The 17,588-nt window shown below is 42.3% G+C and overlaps 1 protein-coding gene across 1 annotated transcript in view; it reads left to right on the top strand.

Moving 5' to 3' along the window:
• FBN2 (fibrillin 2) overlaps nt 1–17,588 on the top strand; it is a 203,465-nt gene that overhangs the window by 38,318 nt on the left and 147,559 nt on the right. Inside the window, exon 6 of the mRNA XM_048503187.1 lies at nt 10,816–11,013. Coding sequence (XP_048359144.1) covers nt 10,816–11,013 — 198 coding nt within the window. The remainder of the gene's footprint in view (nt 1–10,815; nt 11,014–17,588) is intronic.

Below are 17,588 nucleotides of genomic sequence, written 5' to 3'. Positions count from 1 at the left end.
GGAATGAGAAGAAAGCTACTGGCTCAGGCTGTTCTGGTCATATCCTTGTAAGGCTCACACATGGTTCTTCCCAGTTTCATTTCACTCAATGGCATATTTGAGCTGGAATGGCACCGTTTTTTATGCATACATAAACCTGTTATCCTTTCACAGTTCTGGACAACATACAAATTGTACACTGTAGACACCTGTATATGTTGTCGTCTGCAAGTATTATGTCTGACAAAGAATATGTCCACCCTATTCTTTCTTCCAAATGGCCGTGGTTTGTTGTTGTTGATTTTCAGCACAGTTGTTGTGCCACCTAAAATAATTATGCTTGTTTGTGCTAGAAATGATCAGCTAGGACAATAGAAATAATGAATAGAAAGTTGAACAAGGCCCCCATTAAACTAAAACATCTGGCAATAATCAAATGTAATAATGAGATTTTTTTTCCGATCTAAAATTCCAGCATGTATAAGTTGGGCATATTATGTTTTTATGGAAAATAATTCATCTTGCACTGGAATTGTCTGAAAGCCTGAAAATTATAAATAAGCCAAATTACTCAAATGTTGTTATGGCTGATCCTATCTGAAGTTAATATTTAATTTAAATGTCCTGTAATTATTGTTTGTTTGGTTCATTAAAAGAACAGGCAGCATGTTTGATTTTAATAAGCAGGTTTAAATTCTACTTTATTAAGGGCCTGTATTAAAACAACATCCCAAATATTAGGAAAAAAAATCACTATTGTTGTTATTGTTATTGGTATTTTGCCTTAGTTTTTGCTGGTCAAAAATTTACACACTCACCCAATTTGTTAAAAACATGTAACTTAAAAAACACAACTTCTTGAGGTTCTCTCTTCCTTCTAATAATCTTTCACAATTTCAATTTAAACTTTAAATGTTTAGCTGATGTTTCTTTCTGATGGCATTTGATAGAGCTGGCCTGTTGTTCAACTTCTGTGCTGGAACTCTTGGGAGGCAGGTTCAAATGCTCACCCACTTCTGAAACATCTTCGATATTGCAAACTCATTGAAGTCAATGGCCTTAGAAAGGTTTAAAACTGTTTAAAGTTGCACTGTTAGATTTTTAGATTACGCCTACTGTTGAAGGATATAATTTGTTTTCTTGACTGACCAATGTTAAGATGCTGGCTTTGTTAGAATTCCAGGGCTTCAACAACATGCAACATCTTAACTGAATATCAAGGGAAGTACTATAGGAAGTACTGTAGGAAGTACTGTAGGATATCACTGAATATCAAGGGAAGTACTTAACTGAATAATAAGTACACTTAACTGAATATCAAGGGAAGTACTGTACTCCAATGGCATGCTGTGCAAAATAGAATCACTTTCAATTCAGTTCATAAGAATATTTGTTTTGAATCCAGCCAGACTTTCCAACCAGCAGACTAATGGCCCAATCCTATGGAGGGGGGAAAATCACATCTTGAAGGTGGCACGGGTCTGCACTGACGGATTAATACTCCCCAGGACACTTATCCCAGCAGAGGGACAAACATGCTAGGGAGTGGATGCTGGGCACCGTGTAAACATTGCCAAGACACTGCCAGCACCATCAGCATAGTGGGGGCATGCTGGCAGTGTGCCCAGGGATGGAGCCAATGTTAGGTTTGCTGCCAATTATTCCACAGCCCAATGGTGTAAGTTCATTAAGCACTATGGAGAACTTTTCAGCAGCAGCAGGTTATTGTGTTGAGCCCTTTGTATGCCACTCTTCCAACAAAAGACATTAAATCAACAATTTAAATTGTAAAAAGATAATAACATATTCTAAGAATGCTGATCGACCTCAGTGGAATTTTCAAGAACAGTTCTTGATAAACTCAATCTTAGAATTTATAAGAACCTTTTTGTGTTATTTTTTGGAATATGTAGAAGTCATTTTTCCATAGTGGACCTTAGAGTTTAGCTTTATTTTAGCAAGACTTGTAAAACTAGCTGTCCTTGAGCCATATTGTGTATTTTGGCCTACCAAGTATATAGTAAATCTCCCGTATTTGTTATATCCAGTACATATAGCATACAACAGAGGACTGGACTTGCAATAACAGGCAGAAAGATACCAGCTGGATATTAGGAAAAAATTGGTTGCTGAGGGAGGTGTTGAGCTGCCTGCCTCACTGGCAGTCTTCAAGCAGAGACTGAGCAAACACTTGTCAGGATTTTTTTAGGCTGATCCTGCCTTGAGCAGGGGGTTTGGAATAGATGGCTTATATGGACCCTTCCGACAATCTCATATTTTATCACTTTGTTGCACCACTAGTTCATGTTCAAGATTTGATAGCAATTCACATGAAAAACAAAATGTGCATAGTATGAAAGTCAGTGATTGAAGTTAATTTTCTAAATCAGTACCAATCATGTAGTTTACTTGAGATCAGTAGAATAACTATAGGCATACAAAAAATTGTATAAAAGTTAGTTGTATTTGAGTTGTATTCAGTCTCAATTTCAAATATATTTTCACCAAATGTATATTCTCTAACTACCAAAAAACTTTCTTTTGTAAAGTCAGAAGTCATTGCGTTTCAAAACATTCAGAGCCTGTCAAATATTAAATGTTATTAATTACTTTTTCCCTATTCATGCTGTTATTTTTCTATTTCATGCACTGTTCTGTTCTCCATATGGTGAAATAAATGCTCTTCAGTAAAAAAGGAATTCCAGCTAGCCTGAAGAAAAATGCCCAGGCCCTTTAATAGAGGCTTGTGGGTGTTAAGTACTGGCAACCCTATGAATCAGTGTCTGCCCCAGTGTCTTATTGCTAACAGCCTTGCTCAGGTCTTGCAAACTGAAGGCCATGGCTTCCTTTATAGAGGTAATCCATTTCATGTTGGGTCTTCCACTTTTCCTGCTGCCTTCAGCTTTTATTACCTTATTATCTTTTCCAGTGATTCTTGTCTTCTCAGAATGTGACCCAAATACAAACTGCCTTAGCTTATTTTAACTTTCAGGTACAGTTCAGGCTTGATTTAATCTAGAATCCACTCATTTATCTTTTTGGAGGCCCATGGTATACATAAAACTCTTATCCAACACCACATGTCAAATTAATCACCTTTCTTCCTGTCAGCTTTCTTTATTGTCCTTACCATGAATTATCTTGATCTTGGTTGCCAGTGGCACATCCTTAAACTTAAAAATCTTTTATAGTTCCTTCATGGCTGCCCTTCCCTGTCTCAATCTCCTTTTAAAAATAGATTTTAATTGATCTATATTCCACTCCTATTCTGGCGAAGTCAGGCTCTGGGTAGCTTTCAACAAACAATGCAACCATTAAAAAAGGGTAAACACCCAAGTTAAAACCATTTAATTCATTCAATAAAAATGATGAATTTGTTAATAAAATATTTCTGATTAGCTTTATCTAACACAGAGTCCAATTTATGATTTCTTGGTTGTATTCTCCCTCTACTGACATGCTTGTAAGTCAAGGGAGGATTTTATCAAAAGACCCTTAAGGTATTATTAACTTTGCTGCACTGCTGTGTTTAGATCTATCTTAATTTTATTCCAGTCTGCACATTGTTGAACTGCCCAGTTTGGCCTGTTTTTGGTTACTAACTTTTAAATAATGAAAACAAGGTCTTTTGTTACATTTTTATTCTGTGTTGTTCAACATAGTTTGGTTTCTTTCATGATGAAGAATAAAATGAAGACATGTTTGCTAGAAATTCAGCCCCATACTTCTAGACCTTTACCAAAAAAACACACAAAAAACAGTGTATATAGCTGCATTCTCATTAACTTCATTTTGAATCAACTGTAGCCTGCCTGTTTCTTTCCTATTACACAAACAACCCTATTGGGAAGGGTGGGATATAAATCGAAAAATAAATTAATAAATAAATTTGATTGTGGTACATTTGGCCTGTTTCTTTTTTTTCGAAGTAGGCCACTTTCAAGCAAAGTCTTTAGGATTTATTTTTATATTCTGTCCATTCTTTAGGAAATACTGGTTCATACTAGGACTTTTTTTTAGCTGTAACAAAGGGACAATGTTGTGTACTTTCACACTATTCTCTGTTCTCCACTTGCAGAGGTAGTTTTATTTAAATAATTCCTACTATCACAGAGAAATAAGCTATTATCTATTGTTCTATGAAATCTAGAAAAAGGGTTTGGATTTCATATGTTGAGCTGCGCCTGAGGGTAGCAAGAAGCATGTCACCAGTATATCAGATTTAGAAGTTCACATTTACAGGAATCTGTAGATGTGTGTCTTCAGATACATGCCTTCAAAGCAATCAGTGAAAGACTGGTGATAGGATTGATTACCATAGTACAGAAGATAACATCTTAGTACATACTACATTTGGGGTGATGACATTGTTTTTAACTTCCACATAATTAAATTAAGGATAAAAGTAACAAAAATGTTAATTCCATCATATTTTCTTTGATCATAGCTGTCATATTATGACTTTCATGCTTTATTTCTCCTCATGGTTGTGATGGAACTAATTTGGTCAGATGTATTATATGTTATACTAGCATCAAATCCATTGTGAGGGAGATGCAGTGGGCCCCAGCAAAGGTTCGAAAAGGAAACCTCTCCCCCCACAAAGGGCTTCACTGGGACTGTAGCAACCCCCACCCCACCCTTGCTCATGGTACGACGCTTAGCTGGTTCTGGGTCTGTTGGTCAGGGGTGGGAGAGGTGTGGCTTGGGGTAGGTTGGAAAATGAAGATTGGGGAGGGTGGAGAGGAGTGGCTTCAGGTGGGGGCAGAGTGGCAAGATGAGTGTTGGGGTGAAGGTGGATGGAATGGAGTGGCCTGGGGTGGCAGGAGGGTTGAAGGGCGAGGCTTGGGGTGGCAGATTGGGAGACGGTGGAATAGAAAGGCTCCAGGTGGGGGAGGGTGGAAAGGCAAGGCTTCTGGTGGGGGAAAGTGGCAAGGTGAGGCGTGGGGTAGGTGTAGGGTAGAATGGTTAAGCTTGGGATGCGGGGAGGGTCAGAAGGTGTGGTTAGGAGTGGGGGGAGAGTTGGAAGGGGTGGTGGGAGGGTGGCAAGGTGAGGCTTGGAGTGGGGAGGGTAGAAAGGTTAGACTTAGGATGGGGGAGGGTTGGAAGGTGTGGCTAGGAGTGGGGGAGGGTTGGAAGGTGAGTATGTGGGAGAAGAGGGTTGGAAGGTTAGAATTGGGGTGAGGAAACAGTGGCAAAGCGAGGTTTGGGGTGGTGAAAGGGTTGAAAGATGAGGCTTGAGGTGGTGGGAGGATAAGAAGGTGTGGTGAGGTGTGGGGGAGGGGTTCAAGGTGAGTATTGGGATTGGGGAGGGTGGAAATGTGCGGGGTGAGGTGAGGATTTAAAGGTCTAGGTAGGGGTGGGGAGCATGGCAAGGTGAGTTTTGGGGTGGGGGAGGGTGGAATTTAGATCATTGGGGTGGGAAGGTGAGGGTAGGCCTTACCAGATCCTCAGCAGTCCCAGTGTTGTTTGGGGTGGGAGGGGGAAGCAGGAGGGCTTTGTTTGGGGTGGGGGAGGCCAATAGGCATGTAGGACGTACATGGCCATTGGCTAAGGGTTCATTGTCAGACATTCAAACTGTTAACCAGTTATGGTAAGATATTATAGCCTATTTAGTGATGTTTAAACCTGAACACTAGTAATCTGCCTTTAAGATGTTATTATTTATATATTTTTAATTTATATATTCGATTTTTAAACGCCCTCCCCTGGCTTTTCAGATTCACCATTAAATTATCACATGAGTAACAATATTCATTTATTTATCTACCTATGGCCCAATCCAAAATGAGGTGGTGTGGGCCTACGCCAACGGATTTGCCTTCCCCAGGGCACTTACGCCAGTGGAGGGGCAAATCCTTTTCAGGGCGGCTCCTGCAACCCCCCATGGTTACCAGATGCAGTTCAGAATGCTGTGTCAGCGCTCCACCAGTGAAGCAGGGGCATTTAAAATGTGTGGCCGGGACTACCTACATTAGTCGACTTCTACCCAGCCTTTGTCTGCCAGAACATTGGTGCCTGGGGCTTGGACTTACACCATTTTGAGTAACATAAGTCAACATAGCTCAGTGGAGAGCTTTTTGGTGGTGAGTAGTTTTTTTTCTTTTTTTTGCCAAGAAGCCCTTTTGAGGTGGTGGGCTGATGCCACAGCAATGTCGTGTCCTGCTGCCGAAGGCTCTGGATTGCGCTGCCAATTTATTGCCCCTCTTCATTATTTCTTTTTGTAATACATCAGGGTAAAAAAAATATCCCATTACTTTTCTGCAAAGTAAACTGACCCAGAGAAGTACGAAAGTGAAATGTTATTGTCGTCTGGAAAAATGTCTAGCCCTCTAACAAGCTTAATGTGTGGAATTGGGACTGGAGTTCAACATCATCACCTGGTAAATAATACTGTAATAAACTTCTATTCCCCCTTTTGGATGCACTCCTTAACATGGTGAGGGCGTTTGGATGCATACCTTAACATGATGAGCCGTGAGCAATATTGCAAAGGATCTATACTCTATCAATAGGCTAAAATCCTAGCAGAGTCACTCAAGGAGGAATAGTCACAGCTGAGACACCAGACTAAGATGCACCCACCCCCTTCAGGGATCAATAGCTACATCACTGAAAGAGAAAGACACTTCTACTGGTGATGGAGGCAGAAGAATACTTGTAGCATAGCTACTGAGCAGCAGAAGTAATGGAAGGTGATACTGAGATAATCTTTCATAGATAATGATAATGCCGCTTCATCTAACTCTGGTTAATATTTCACAGAAGAAGGCAATGGTAAAACTATCTCTGACTAACCCTTACCTTGAAAACCCTATGAGACATTCCAAAATGAAAAAAAAGATAGTGGTGGAAGGTGGTACCCCCAAATTTGATGGCATTCAATCAGCTACTAGGGTAGAGTGAATGACAAGTATGAGTAATAGTTAAGTGTGCATGGGTAGGGCTGACACCCCTGGACAAGCACACTTCAGTAATGTAACGTGGATATAATGAGAATGTGCATAACTGTGGTAAATTGACAGTGTACATGATTAGCTATGGCAGCAGGCACATAGCCTTCATGATAAAATGATCAATAGAAATATCAGTGGCAAGCTAGATTCTCTCCTAACCCCTCTTGTCACTGATGATAAGACACTGGCATTGCTATCTCTCTTTCTAATAACTGGTTATAGTTACATTGAGCTTATCTTTGAAGATATCTTGAAGCATTAATAGGTACAACATGAGTTAGCAATGTCTTTCTGGGGCAGACCCTTGGACTCTGTAATTCCACTGCTGCATTGCATGAACTGATTAGCTATTTGTTAGCTTCTGGATCCAGTTCAAAGTGTTGGTTATTAGCTTGAAAGCACTTCATAACCTAGGACCCTCTATTTATCAGTCGACATCTCTTGGTATATTCCCACATGCCAGTTGGACTGTTCAGAAAACCTTTTGATGTTCTCAGGTTGCAGGCTTTTTCTGTAGTTGGTCTGGTCTGGAATGGCTTACGAGATAGTGGCTGCACTTTGTGCATTCAAGATGGTATGTAAAATGGTTTTACTTCAGAGAGCATTTGATAGAGGATAAACTGCTTTCACAGATCTGACTTTTTTATGATGAGGCAATTCAAAATGAAAAAAGATATAGTACTGGAATGTGGTATCCTAAATCAGATGGTATCCAGTCATCTATTGGGGAAGAGAAGAGGGCAAGTATGAGTAGTGCTATTCTTAATGACACAACTGGACTAAAGCCAGAAGAACATTCAGTTGTTGCAAAAAAACACCCCCAACGCTGTTTGATACATATAATATGTTCATGGAACATGAGCATCTTGAATATCAAAGTAAGTTTGAAATTGTAAAACTGGGAAATGGAATGTTTGAATATTTCAATCCTGAGAACAAATGAACTAAACTGCATTGGATCAGGACATTTTCGGTCAGAAAATTACAAATTGTTTTACTTGGGGAATGACAAAACAAGATAAGTTCTGATTGAATAATATCAGTCAGACTTCAGGGAAAGCTTATCAACATAAACATCTTTCAAGTTTATGACCCATTAGGCTGATGAAGAAGAAATTAAAAGCTTATAGCAAGTATTCAGGAACAAACTGATTACACAACTAAACAAGATGTGCTGATAATCATAAACAACTGGGACACAAAAGAAGGAAACAAAACAGGATCAAATATTGTTGGCAGACCACAAAATGAAGCTGGAGAGTTACTCATAGAATTCTGTGAAGACAACAACTTGTTCATTGCAAACACATGTTTCAGGTTACCCAAAAGAATTGGTAGAATATGTGGACATCACTGGACAGCCAATACAGAAATTCAATAGATACATAATTGGAAGCTGAAAATGGAGAAGCTCTATTCCAGCAGGCTTTGCTTCCTGTAGAGAGATCGTTTGACGTCCTCAGAGAGAAATCCTTTACAGCAAGGTGACCAGACATCCCGCTTTTGGTGGGACAGTCATGCTTTTGAGCAATTTGTCCCGTGGGGTTTTTTAATTCTCCCAATTTTTGGAAGGCTGCCACACTGCCTTCTGGGGCACTCCCCTTTTCCGCCCAGGGCGGGAAACAGGGGAGCGCCCCAGAAGGCAGTGCGGCAGCCTCCCACGCACGCGGCCGCAGGAGCGCACTGCCTTTTCGGAAACAGGGGAGCGCCCCAGAAGGCAGTGCGGCAGCCTTCCGTGCTGCCACATTGCCTTCTGGGGAGCTCCCCTGTTTCCTGCCCTGTCACAGGGTGGGAAACAGAGGATTTCCCAAGAAGGCAGAAAAAAGTGGCAGCCTCCCTTGCATAAGCGGCATCACGGACCGCAGGGAGCGCCAAAGACTGCCTTTTGGGGAGCTCCCAGTTTAGCCCTGTCACAGGGCAGGAGGCGGGAGCGCCTTAGCAGGCTGAATGCAACAGCCAGGCTGCTGCACTACCTTCTTAGAGCTTCCTTATTTCCCACCCTGCATTGACAGTGCGGGAAGCAGGAAAGCACCCAAAAGACAGTGTGCTCCTATTGGCTGCGCGTAGCACGTCTTGAATCCTACAAAAAAAGGTTAAAATCTGGTCACCTTACTTTATAGGCCTACTCAGAATTCTACTCAGATCTATTCAGAAGGGCTTGCTTCCTGGAAAGTATTATCAGGATCACTGTCAGTCATTATTAGACAAGGGGAACAATCTTAAACAATTCTACAAGATGCTGTGGAGAAGGATCTAGATGGAAAGGTGCTATAGCGCTAGCCCATCTGTTACTGTCTGAAACCTTTTTTGCTAGCTGGGCTAAATTTGCTACAACTTACTAAAGCAAGGGGCTTTTTTTAATCTTTCAGATTCTTCAAATAACCCATTTGTTTAGTGTATTATATGCATTTGAATGCCGGGATCATGGCCTTACTGAAATTTATCTTAAACCTTTGGAGTGACCTCATATGACTTGTTTTTTAAAATCCTTTTGTAAGAGGTCTCTGAATTCTTTCCATTGTGATTATATTTTACTTAAACTGTTTCAGCTGAGACCTATCTAATATTGTTTTCGGCCTCATTATCTGCCAAGATTTGCCTAGAGTTGTTTTTGTTATTATGGCCTGTCTTGAAAAAGGCTTGGACTTTAGAAAGCAGAATATAAAAAATAAATGTACAATTCGAGTTCATGGTCTTTACTCTGGGAACAAGACATTAAGGAAGAAACTATGTAGAACTTGCACTGCAGACTCAAATTCTGACTCCTCCTGCTTTGCGAAGGGGATGATTTTTACTGCAGAATAGCAAAGAAGGGCCTAACATTTATGTGTACTGCCAAAGGCTTTCATGACTGAAATCAGCTGTGGGTTTTCTGGGTTGTGTGGCCATGATTTGATAGTTTTTACTCCCAGTGTTTTGCCCACATCTGTGACTGGCATCCTCAGAGGCATGTCACAGTGAAACATGTTTCTATCTGTGGAACAGTGTGAAGTGATTGTGTGGTGGGATGTATGTTTTGTCTACTTCACAGTGGGGAGGGGGAGGTGCATTTGCTGTTACATTTACTGTTGCATTTGCAATCACATTTGCAATTGCAATCGCCTGAAAAACTCTCAACAACCACCTGTGTAACTTTGCCAGCAGTATTTTAATCTTCCCCATAGCTATGTTTTGTACTGGGATGTTATGTTTGTGAGGCAAATATGGATCCTGAAAATTTGTAATGTAAAAGAAGCTTGGTAAAAGTTCCCACCAGGGAGAGAGCTAAACAGTCCTTGGTATAAGGTAGTGGTGGGATTCAGCAGGTTCGTACTACTTCGGCAGAACCTGTTGTTAAAATGGTGCTTGTAAACAACCAGTTGTTAAATTACTTGAATCCCACCACCGGAACCGGTTGTTAAATTACAGTATTTGAATCCCACCACTGGTATAAGGTCTCTCATGTAAAATAGAGAAGAGGCTGTTAGGGCTTTTCAGTATAATGTATAGTTTGCCTCTAAATTTTGGTTACCTTGGATTATCAGCCCCATCCACTGAGCCAGGCACTTAGACACAGCATCACAGCTGCCCCTCCATGCCATTCCCAGGAGGGCTTTCTGACAGCTCAAGAAGCCGAAACAGCAAAAGAAACCCCCCACTGTCAGAAAGCCCTCCATAGGGCTCCCATGGACTTATGCCATCAAAATGATGATGCATATGCAGGAGTTGGCCACCAGCGTTTCTTAAAACTTTTTTGTGTCATGAACTTTTAAAGGATTATAGAAGTGTGGACTACACTGGGAAGTTGCTGTGTTGCTGTGTGTGGGTTTGTATTATGTGTATTGTGGCAACGGTCAGATGATGCAGTCCTCAAGCATTAAAATATTTTTTCCATTTCCAGATTATAGAACAGGCCCTTGTTTCACTCAGGTCAACAATCAGATGTGTCAAGGTCAGCTGACTGGCATTGTATGCACAAAGACTCTTTGTTGTGCAACCATCGGACGTGCATGGGGCCACCCTTGTGAGATGTGCCCTGCTCAGCCTCAACCATGCCGCCGAGGTTTCATCCCCAACATCCGTACTGGTGCATGTCAAGGTAAGCCCTTTTGAATAAATAGATTATTGTAACTGAAATCTTCTCTTTCGCTGAAACAGCTTCGAACAAATGACTAAAGCCAGATGACTATTTTGTATATAGTTACTATTATTCAAAACATCAAACATTTCTGGTTTTTGTTGGACCACATTGATACAATAATAAAACAAATGTGTTTGGGAAAGAATTAATTTAGCCCCACATACTATAAATAAAATGTTGGAGAGAAAAGAACTGTCTGGTACATTCATTCATTTTGATATAGTTCTGCTTGCTGGAATAGATTCTATTTCTATTTCTCTGCTCCCTATTATCATGTTTATTCAGTGCCTTTCATTTGCACTGAAAAGTACAATCATTGCTTTTGAACCATTTCTGTTGTGATATCTGAGCTCAATAATTCCTAAAGGGATAGGTGAGGTGGTGTAAGGAGACAGGTGCATTTGCAATACTGTTAGTTTCCTGGTTGGAAGAAAAAAGGCCTCCTTAGACATCTGAAGGTTGGAAATCATAGTCACATCTACAAGAAATAGGATCATTCTGAGCATAACATACCCTTTATGTGGAGAGTACTGAGGCCAGGGGCGTACCACCCATGGGGAAATGGGGTACTGCATGTCCCCGGGTGCACGCCATTTGGTCATGGGGGGGTTGCTGGTCGGGTCCTTGCTCCCAGCCTCTCCTGCAGTGTGGCGACTCAACTGGTGCCTGGTGGCTCCCTCCATGCCAGGGTACTGCTTCCCGGCTGAGTTGTGCTACAGCTACAGGCCGGCTCCTGCCCTCCCCAGGGAGACCAAGGAGTGCATGAGCCAGCCTGCCACTGCAGCGCCTGCCTGAGCTGCCCTCCTGAGTCACCCGTCGCCAAGCCCTGCCCTCCCCAGCCTCCCTGCAGGCTGGCTCAGGCAGGTGGCTCAGGTGGGTGCCGCAGTGCAGGCTGGCTCCTGCCCTCCCCGGTCTCTCTGCAGCCGGCTCCTGCCCTCCCCAGGGAAGCTGAGGAGGGCCCACCATGACTCCCACCTGAGCTGCCCACCTGAGCCACCTGCCCCCAAGTCCTGCCCTCCCTTCTGGCTGCCGTAAGTGAGGCACAGGGGCGGGGAGCCAGGCAGGGGAGCATGGAGAGCAAGGTGAGGGGGCGGTCAAGGAGCTGGGCAGGGGGGCAAGAACCCAGTCATGCCCCAGGCACCATTTTTGCCTGGTACATCTCTGACTAAGGCAGTATGGGTGAAAGCAGAGTAGGTTTTTATTCCCCTTTTTCCCCCGTACCTTAGTCTTAAAGCAGCTTACAATCGACTTCCCTTTCCCTCCCCGCAACAGACATCTTGTGAAGTTGGTGGGGCTGAGAGTTCTAAGAGAACTATGAGTGGCCCAAGGTCATCCATCAAGCTTTATGTGGAGGAGTGGGGAATCAAACCCATTTCTCCAGATTAGAGTCTGCCACTTTTAACCACTACACTACAATGGCTCTCTTAAAGACACTCATTGTCTTTGAAGTTCCTTACAGTCTCACTGGTAGAAAACAAAGCATTCATTCTTTTGAAAGCCTTCAGTATTTGTATTTGTGCATTATGGTACACTTTAATAGTAATACACAAGTGGAGACCCCACAAGATTTGTGGGAAAGAATCCTCTCTCCCCCATCCCAATGGTTACCCTGACATAGCCCAGGTCCCACTTTTGAACTCAAGCAGTAGTACCTGGGAGCCATTCTGAGCCTGAAGGAATTTCAGGCATCTTCCACTGTGGTAGTCAAGTTTAGAGCAGCTCCAAGCATCCTCTGCCCAGGCAGACTGGCCTGAGTGGCTCCTGGCATCTTCCACTACATCAACTGGGCCTGGGTTGGCTCTTGACATCCTCTGCTATAGTGGCCAGGCCTGGAGCAACTTTTTGCATCCTCCACAGCTGGACCTGAAACCTTTCCCAATGTGCACTGTGACCAGGCCTAGCTTGACTCTCTGTGGCCACTGACACCTGCTCTGCAGGTAAGTGATTTGTCTATCTGTGCCCTGCTTTACTTTGAGAGAGGGAATTTATACCCCACCCCTTTTTTGGTGATTTCAGATTTTTCTGCAAACCCTTACTTTTTCAGGAAAATCTGTTTAGTGTTGGTGTGGCCCTGACCTGTGGATTTAGATATCTGCAGATGGGGACCACTCATTGTTGTTAGTAGTATAAATACTGTAAAATTTACAAAGCAGCTTGTTTGGCCTTCCTTTGTCTAAAGTTAGGGACTTGCTTCTAATATTTTTTGGTCTCATTTTCATGGAAAAAGACATATAAAGAGAAATAAGCAAGCAGCCAAGAAACCAGCAACCCTACTATGTGGCCTAGAAAGATAAAATGTTATCTGTTGTTTTAAATAGGAAAATTATGTGCGATTCAATTGCACACTGATCGTCTTTGGGCGAATTCCCACTGCTTCCTTAGCACGGTTTCGGGCCACTTACTAACACGGTTTCATCGACGTCCTCCCCATGACTTCTGTGGCAGCAACCGTTTCTGACGCTCGTTCGCCCTGTTAATCCGCATTCTGGCAGAACCTGGATGCAAGTGGTTCAGGCCCCGTTATCACAGTTTACGGCTGTTCCGAGGGGAGGAACAAGGTTTGGAACCTGGAGTTGTTCCCTGCCCCAGAGCTGTGACGATGCATTTCCGCGCAGAGCCAATCAGATTGATTTATTACCCTTGGCGCCAGTCTACTTCTGGGGTTGATGGAACGATCACGTTTCCTGAGCATGTGCAATACAAGTAAGCGGTTACGCCTGGTAACCGATTTAACGGTAAAACTTTCAGAAAATAGTTGCTTTACTCGTAAATGACAAAGTATTCATAGTGGTTGCACTTAAGCGTTTGCACAGGTTTTTTTAATGGGTAAAAATGGGTAGTGTTTCTGAAGTGGCTAACAGGTCCCGCCCAACTGAACACTGACCAATCAGATTAGGGCAATGAAGCGCGATCACATGGCTGTGGGGATTGCAACGATGCCTGCACCCGGGAGTGTCTGCTGTGTGCTCGCTGTGGTGGGGAGGGAGAAACTGCGATGAGGAGAACACGGATTCACAAGGAACAGGTTTGGATCCGCTTGCAATTTCAAGTGGGGATTCGCCCTTTATGTCCCAGGAAAATACTGATATCTGATCAGAGTTACAACTTTAGATGTATGGTATATTCAGTTTATTTTTCTTGTTCAGTGTGATATAAGTCTCCTCCATTCTTTAGGAGATCCATGTTACAAAGAGTTAGATATGCAGCTCCTCATAGTTAATTGAAGTTGAATTCACTGTGAAACAGAATTAACTGAAACATTTCATGAAAGGCATCATTTGTTACTCCATAGCGGCCAGTGCTGATGTACAGTTGAGACCTGGAGCTCTTGGTAAAAGCAAATTTTTTCACTAACATCAGTTGTTTAAAAAATATTTAATATAGTGATACAATGTTAATCCAGATTCCATTTATCCAGAGGATAAAAACTATGAAGTCTAGTGGTGGACTTACTGTTCAACAGTAGTTTTACCTGTAGGGTTGTAGTTAATTCTAACCAGTTTCCAAAGTGATTTCTTCAGTGTTACACTAGTGTTACACTTGCCTTTTTGGCTTCAACACCTATTGAAAGACTTTTTCCAGTCTTTCAGAGCTTTAGTTGCCAGTTAACTGAGCGTGACTAATATTTCTAAGCTATCCTGTGAACAGTTGACATTGTTGCAAAATTATACAATGAAAATTGAAAACAGTGTGGTAATTTAGCCTGTGAACATTAAGTGCTTAAAACAGCATTTTTATTATTATTCTGAAGTATGTAATGTCCCATTGCTTTCTAGGAAGGGCTGAATACCCTTCACTCAATATAAATTAGGATCTGAACTACTGAGCAGCTTGTGGTCTCAAATCATTAATGAAAAAAAGCAAAACATCAAAGGCAAAAAAGATAACAGCAGAATTTCAACAAGGGATAAATCCTGAAAAGTGCTGAGTGTCTGTAATTTTCATTAAGCTGGACAGAAAGACTAGTTGTAAATATAGACGGCAAAACCATTCCTGAACTATGGATGGTCTGTTGATCCCAACTTTCTTTTGGTCACCAGTAGTCAAAATTTAGGGCCTGCTTATGAATAGCATTCATTCAATTATAACAGAAGAATTTTTAAAAGCCTTCCTTTTACATATTATAATGGACAAAATCTTCTTCAAATTGTAGATACAGGCAGAATTATTGTTTCTTGATTCCAATGAAAGAAACATTTAGACTTGTGGAAACAGCAGTTTTACATTGTGCATCTAGATATGGGTCTCAGTTTTAATTTTACACATGTAATATGTATAATGCTTATTTTTTCAATAGGTGTACTAGGGCTGATATATTCCTTACTTCCTTTCTTATACTTGATAGCACGTGCCTCATATCAGCTGCTTTTCTGCTAGTTTGAGGTTTCCGTTTTAGGCTGATACCAGTATGGGAATAGTTGCTGTAATGTGTGGCCTTGGCAAATGGGTGGACTTTCCTTCTGCTGTCTTGTCCATTCCACCCAAAAGGCTCTCTTGGCCTCAGAATGAGAAGAAGAGGTTGTACCACCTTGTTCCTCCATCTTTTAAGCTGGGGCTGCCCTTCCTCTCTGTCGAACCCTTCTTAAATGGGACTGTGTAGCACAGAGGCAACCATGGAAGCCACAAGAAGCCCCATCTACTGGGCACAAAGGAGCAAAAATGGGGGAAATGGATGACTGCACTTTGGGACATAGGCGGAATACAGCGTCCCAGGGACACTAAAAACAGCGTCCCTGGGGAAGGGTTTGCACGGCCGCTGCTGCTACATCGCAACAGTGGTGGCCTCGCAACCCCTGAGCGGTGCGAAGCCGCTGTTTCCAAACCTCACTCTCTGAGTGAGCTTTTTCGGAAACAGCAACTTCCAACCGCTGCCGTGCGAACGGCTGGAAGGTGCCATTTCCCCCTTTTCTGAACGCCTTACCATCCCTCCGACCTTCCGCCGTGTCGCCCAGCCCAGGGGACACGCCCCCCTGCCCCGTGACTGCAGAACTGTCGCGCAGGGCAGCGGGGCATGTCCCCTGGCCTGGGCGACGCGCTGGAAGGTCGGAGTGACGGTAAGGTGTTTGGGGGACGGCGCAGCCTCTGCGTAGGCTGCATTGTCTTCCCCGCCCCTACTGGGACCGTCCATGCAAACGGTCCCAGGGGGTGCGTCAGCGTCGTTTACGCCGATGCACCCCTGCAGCGTGGCCGTGCAGAAACGGCCATAGTGAAAAAGCCACAATGTTCCCTCCAGGGATCCAGTTTTCTGATTTTCCCTGACAAGCATTGCCCCGGGGCAGGGGGCATTGAGTGGTTCCTTGCACTGGTCAAGACCTCTCCTATCATGCACCCTGCCCTACTTGATGACAAATATTTTCTAAAGCTTAGATAATACTGCATTTAAAAAACTTATTGGCAAAGTGCTCTGTATATTCCATCCTAATCCCTTATTAGGAATAGCACTGGTGTATCTACATTGGTAGTCCTGCCTGCCATGCAAATTTTAAATCAGTCTTAGTGATGCATTCTGTATGCAGGCCATCCTATGACTTGGGCTAGATTGATAAAATGAAACATCAATTTAATTTTAATCCATAAAACTTTGACTTTTTATTTATTAATATTTATACACCTTCTTTCTTTTGTTGCTTAAGGTGGTTTACAAATCTTGATTTAAAACATAGAAAGCACTGTAATACCTCTTCCCCGCCCCCCCCCCCCCACAAATACCTGCAGTCTACATTCCATTAAAGGGGCATTTAAAAGGGGCATTTAGGCCGCAGAGTCCCTGCTTCAAGAATCCTATTCCATAACACAGGAGATACTGCGGAGAAATCATGGGCTTTGGCCGATGCTAGGTACCTTAAGTGGGGAAGAGCCAGCAGATGACAGTCAAAGGTCCATAGTTAGTATATGGGGAAAACACTACCATAAGGATTACATTTTTAACAATGCAATCCTGAGGAGAGTTTCTACAGTCTAAGCCCATTCATTTCAATGGACTTAGACTGAAATAACTATGCATAGGGTTGCACTGTAAATTACATAAAGTGTTTCCATGGGTAGAACCGGCAAGCCTTCTCCCCAGAAGTTTTATTTGGTGCTTTTAAAAGCTAAAACTTATCCTTCAAGTCTATGAATCTAAGCTGTTACACAATGTTTATTTACACATATTTTATGAAACCTCAATTTCTATCAGCATTTCTGATCTTTAAACTTGCATATAAGCTTCCCAGTCATCAGGAAGAGAAGTCAAAAATAGAAGTTTTCAGAACTGCGTGTTCAAATCTCATAGGTAGTTGTCATTTACTTAGAAAACTGTCCACACAGGCAAAGAACCTTTTTCACTTGCCAGATATTATCAAAATCAGGGACACATGGAAACATTCTACCTAATGTATAGCATATTGAGTCCCTTGGAATATGCAACTTGGCTTGCAGGGTAATTTATTTGATGTTGTTATGACAGCAAAGCTATTTAGCAGCTTATTTGACCTTTAGAAGCATAAATAACTAGAAATTGGACAGTATAAGAAACTAAAAAAAGGTCTTAT

This window comes from Sphaerodactylus townsendi, linkage group LG07 (assembly GCF_021028975.2).
Source record: "Sphaerodactylus townsendi isolate TG3544 linkage group LG07, MPM_Stown_v2.3, whole genome shotgun sequence".
Taxonomy (NCBI): Eukaryota; Metazoa; Chordata; class Lepidosauria; order Squamata; family Sphaerodactylidae; genus Sphaerodactylus; species Sphaerodactylus townsendi.
The sequence above is the reverse complement of the archived record's forward strand: the minus strand, read 5'-3'. Positions and strand labels throughout refer to the sequence as shown.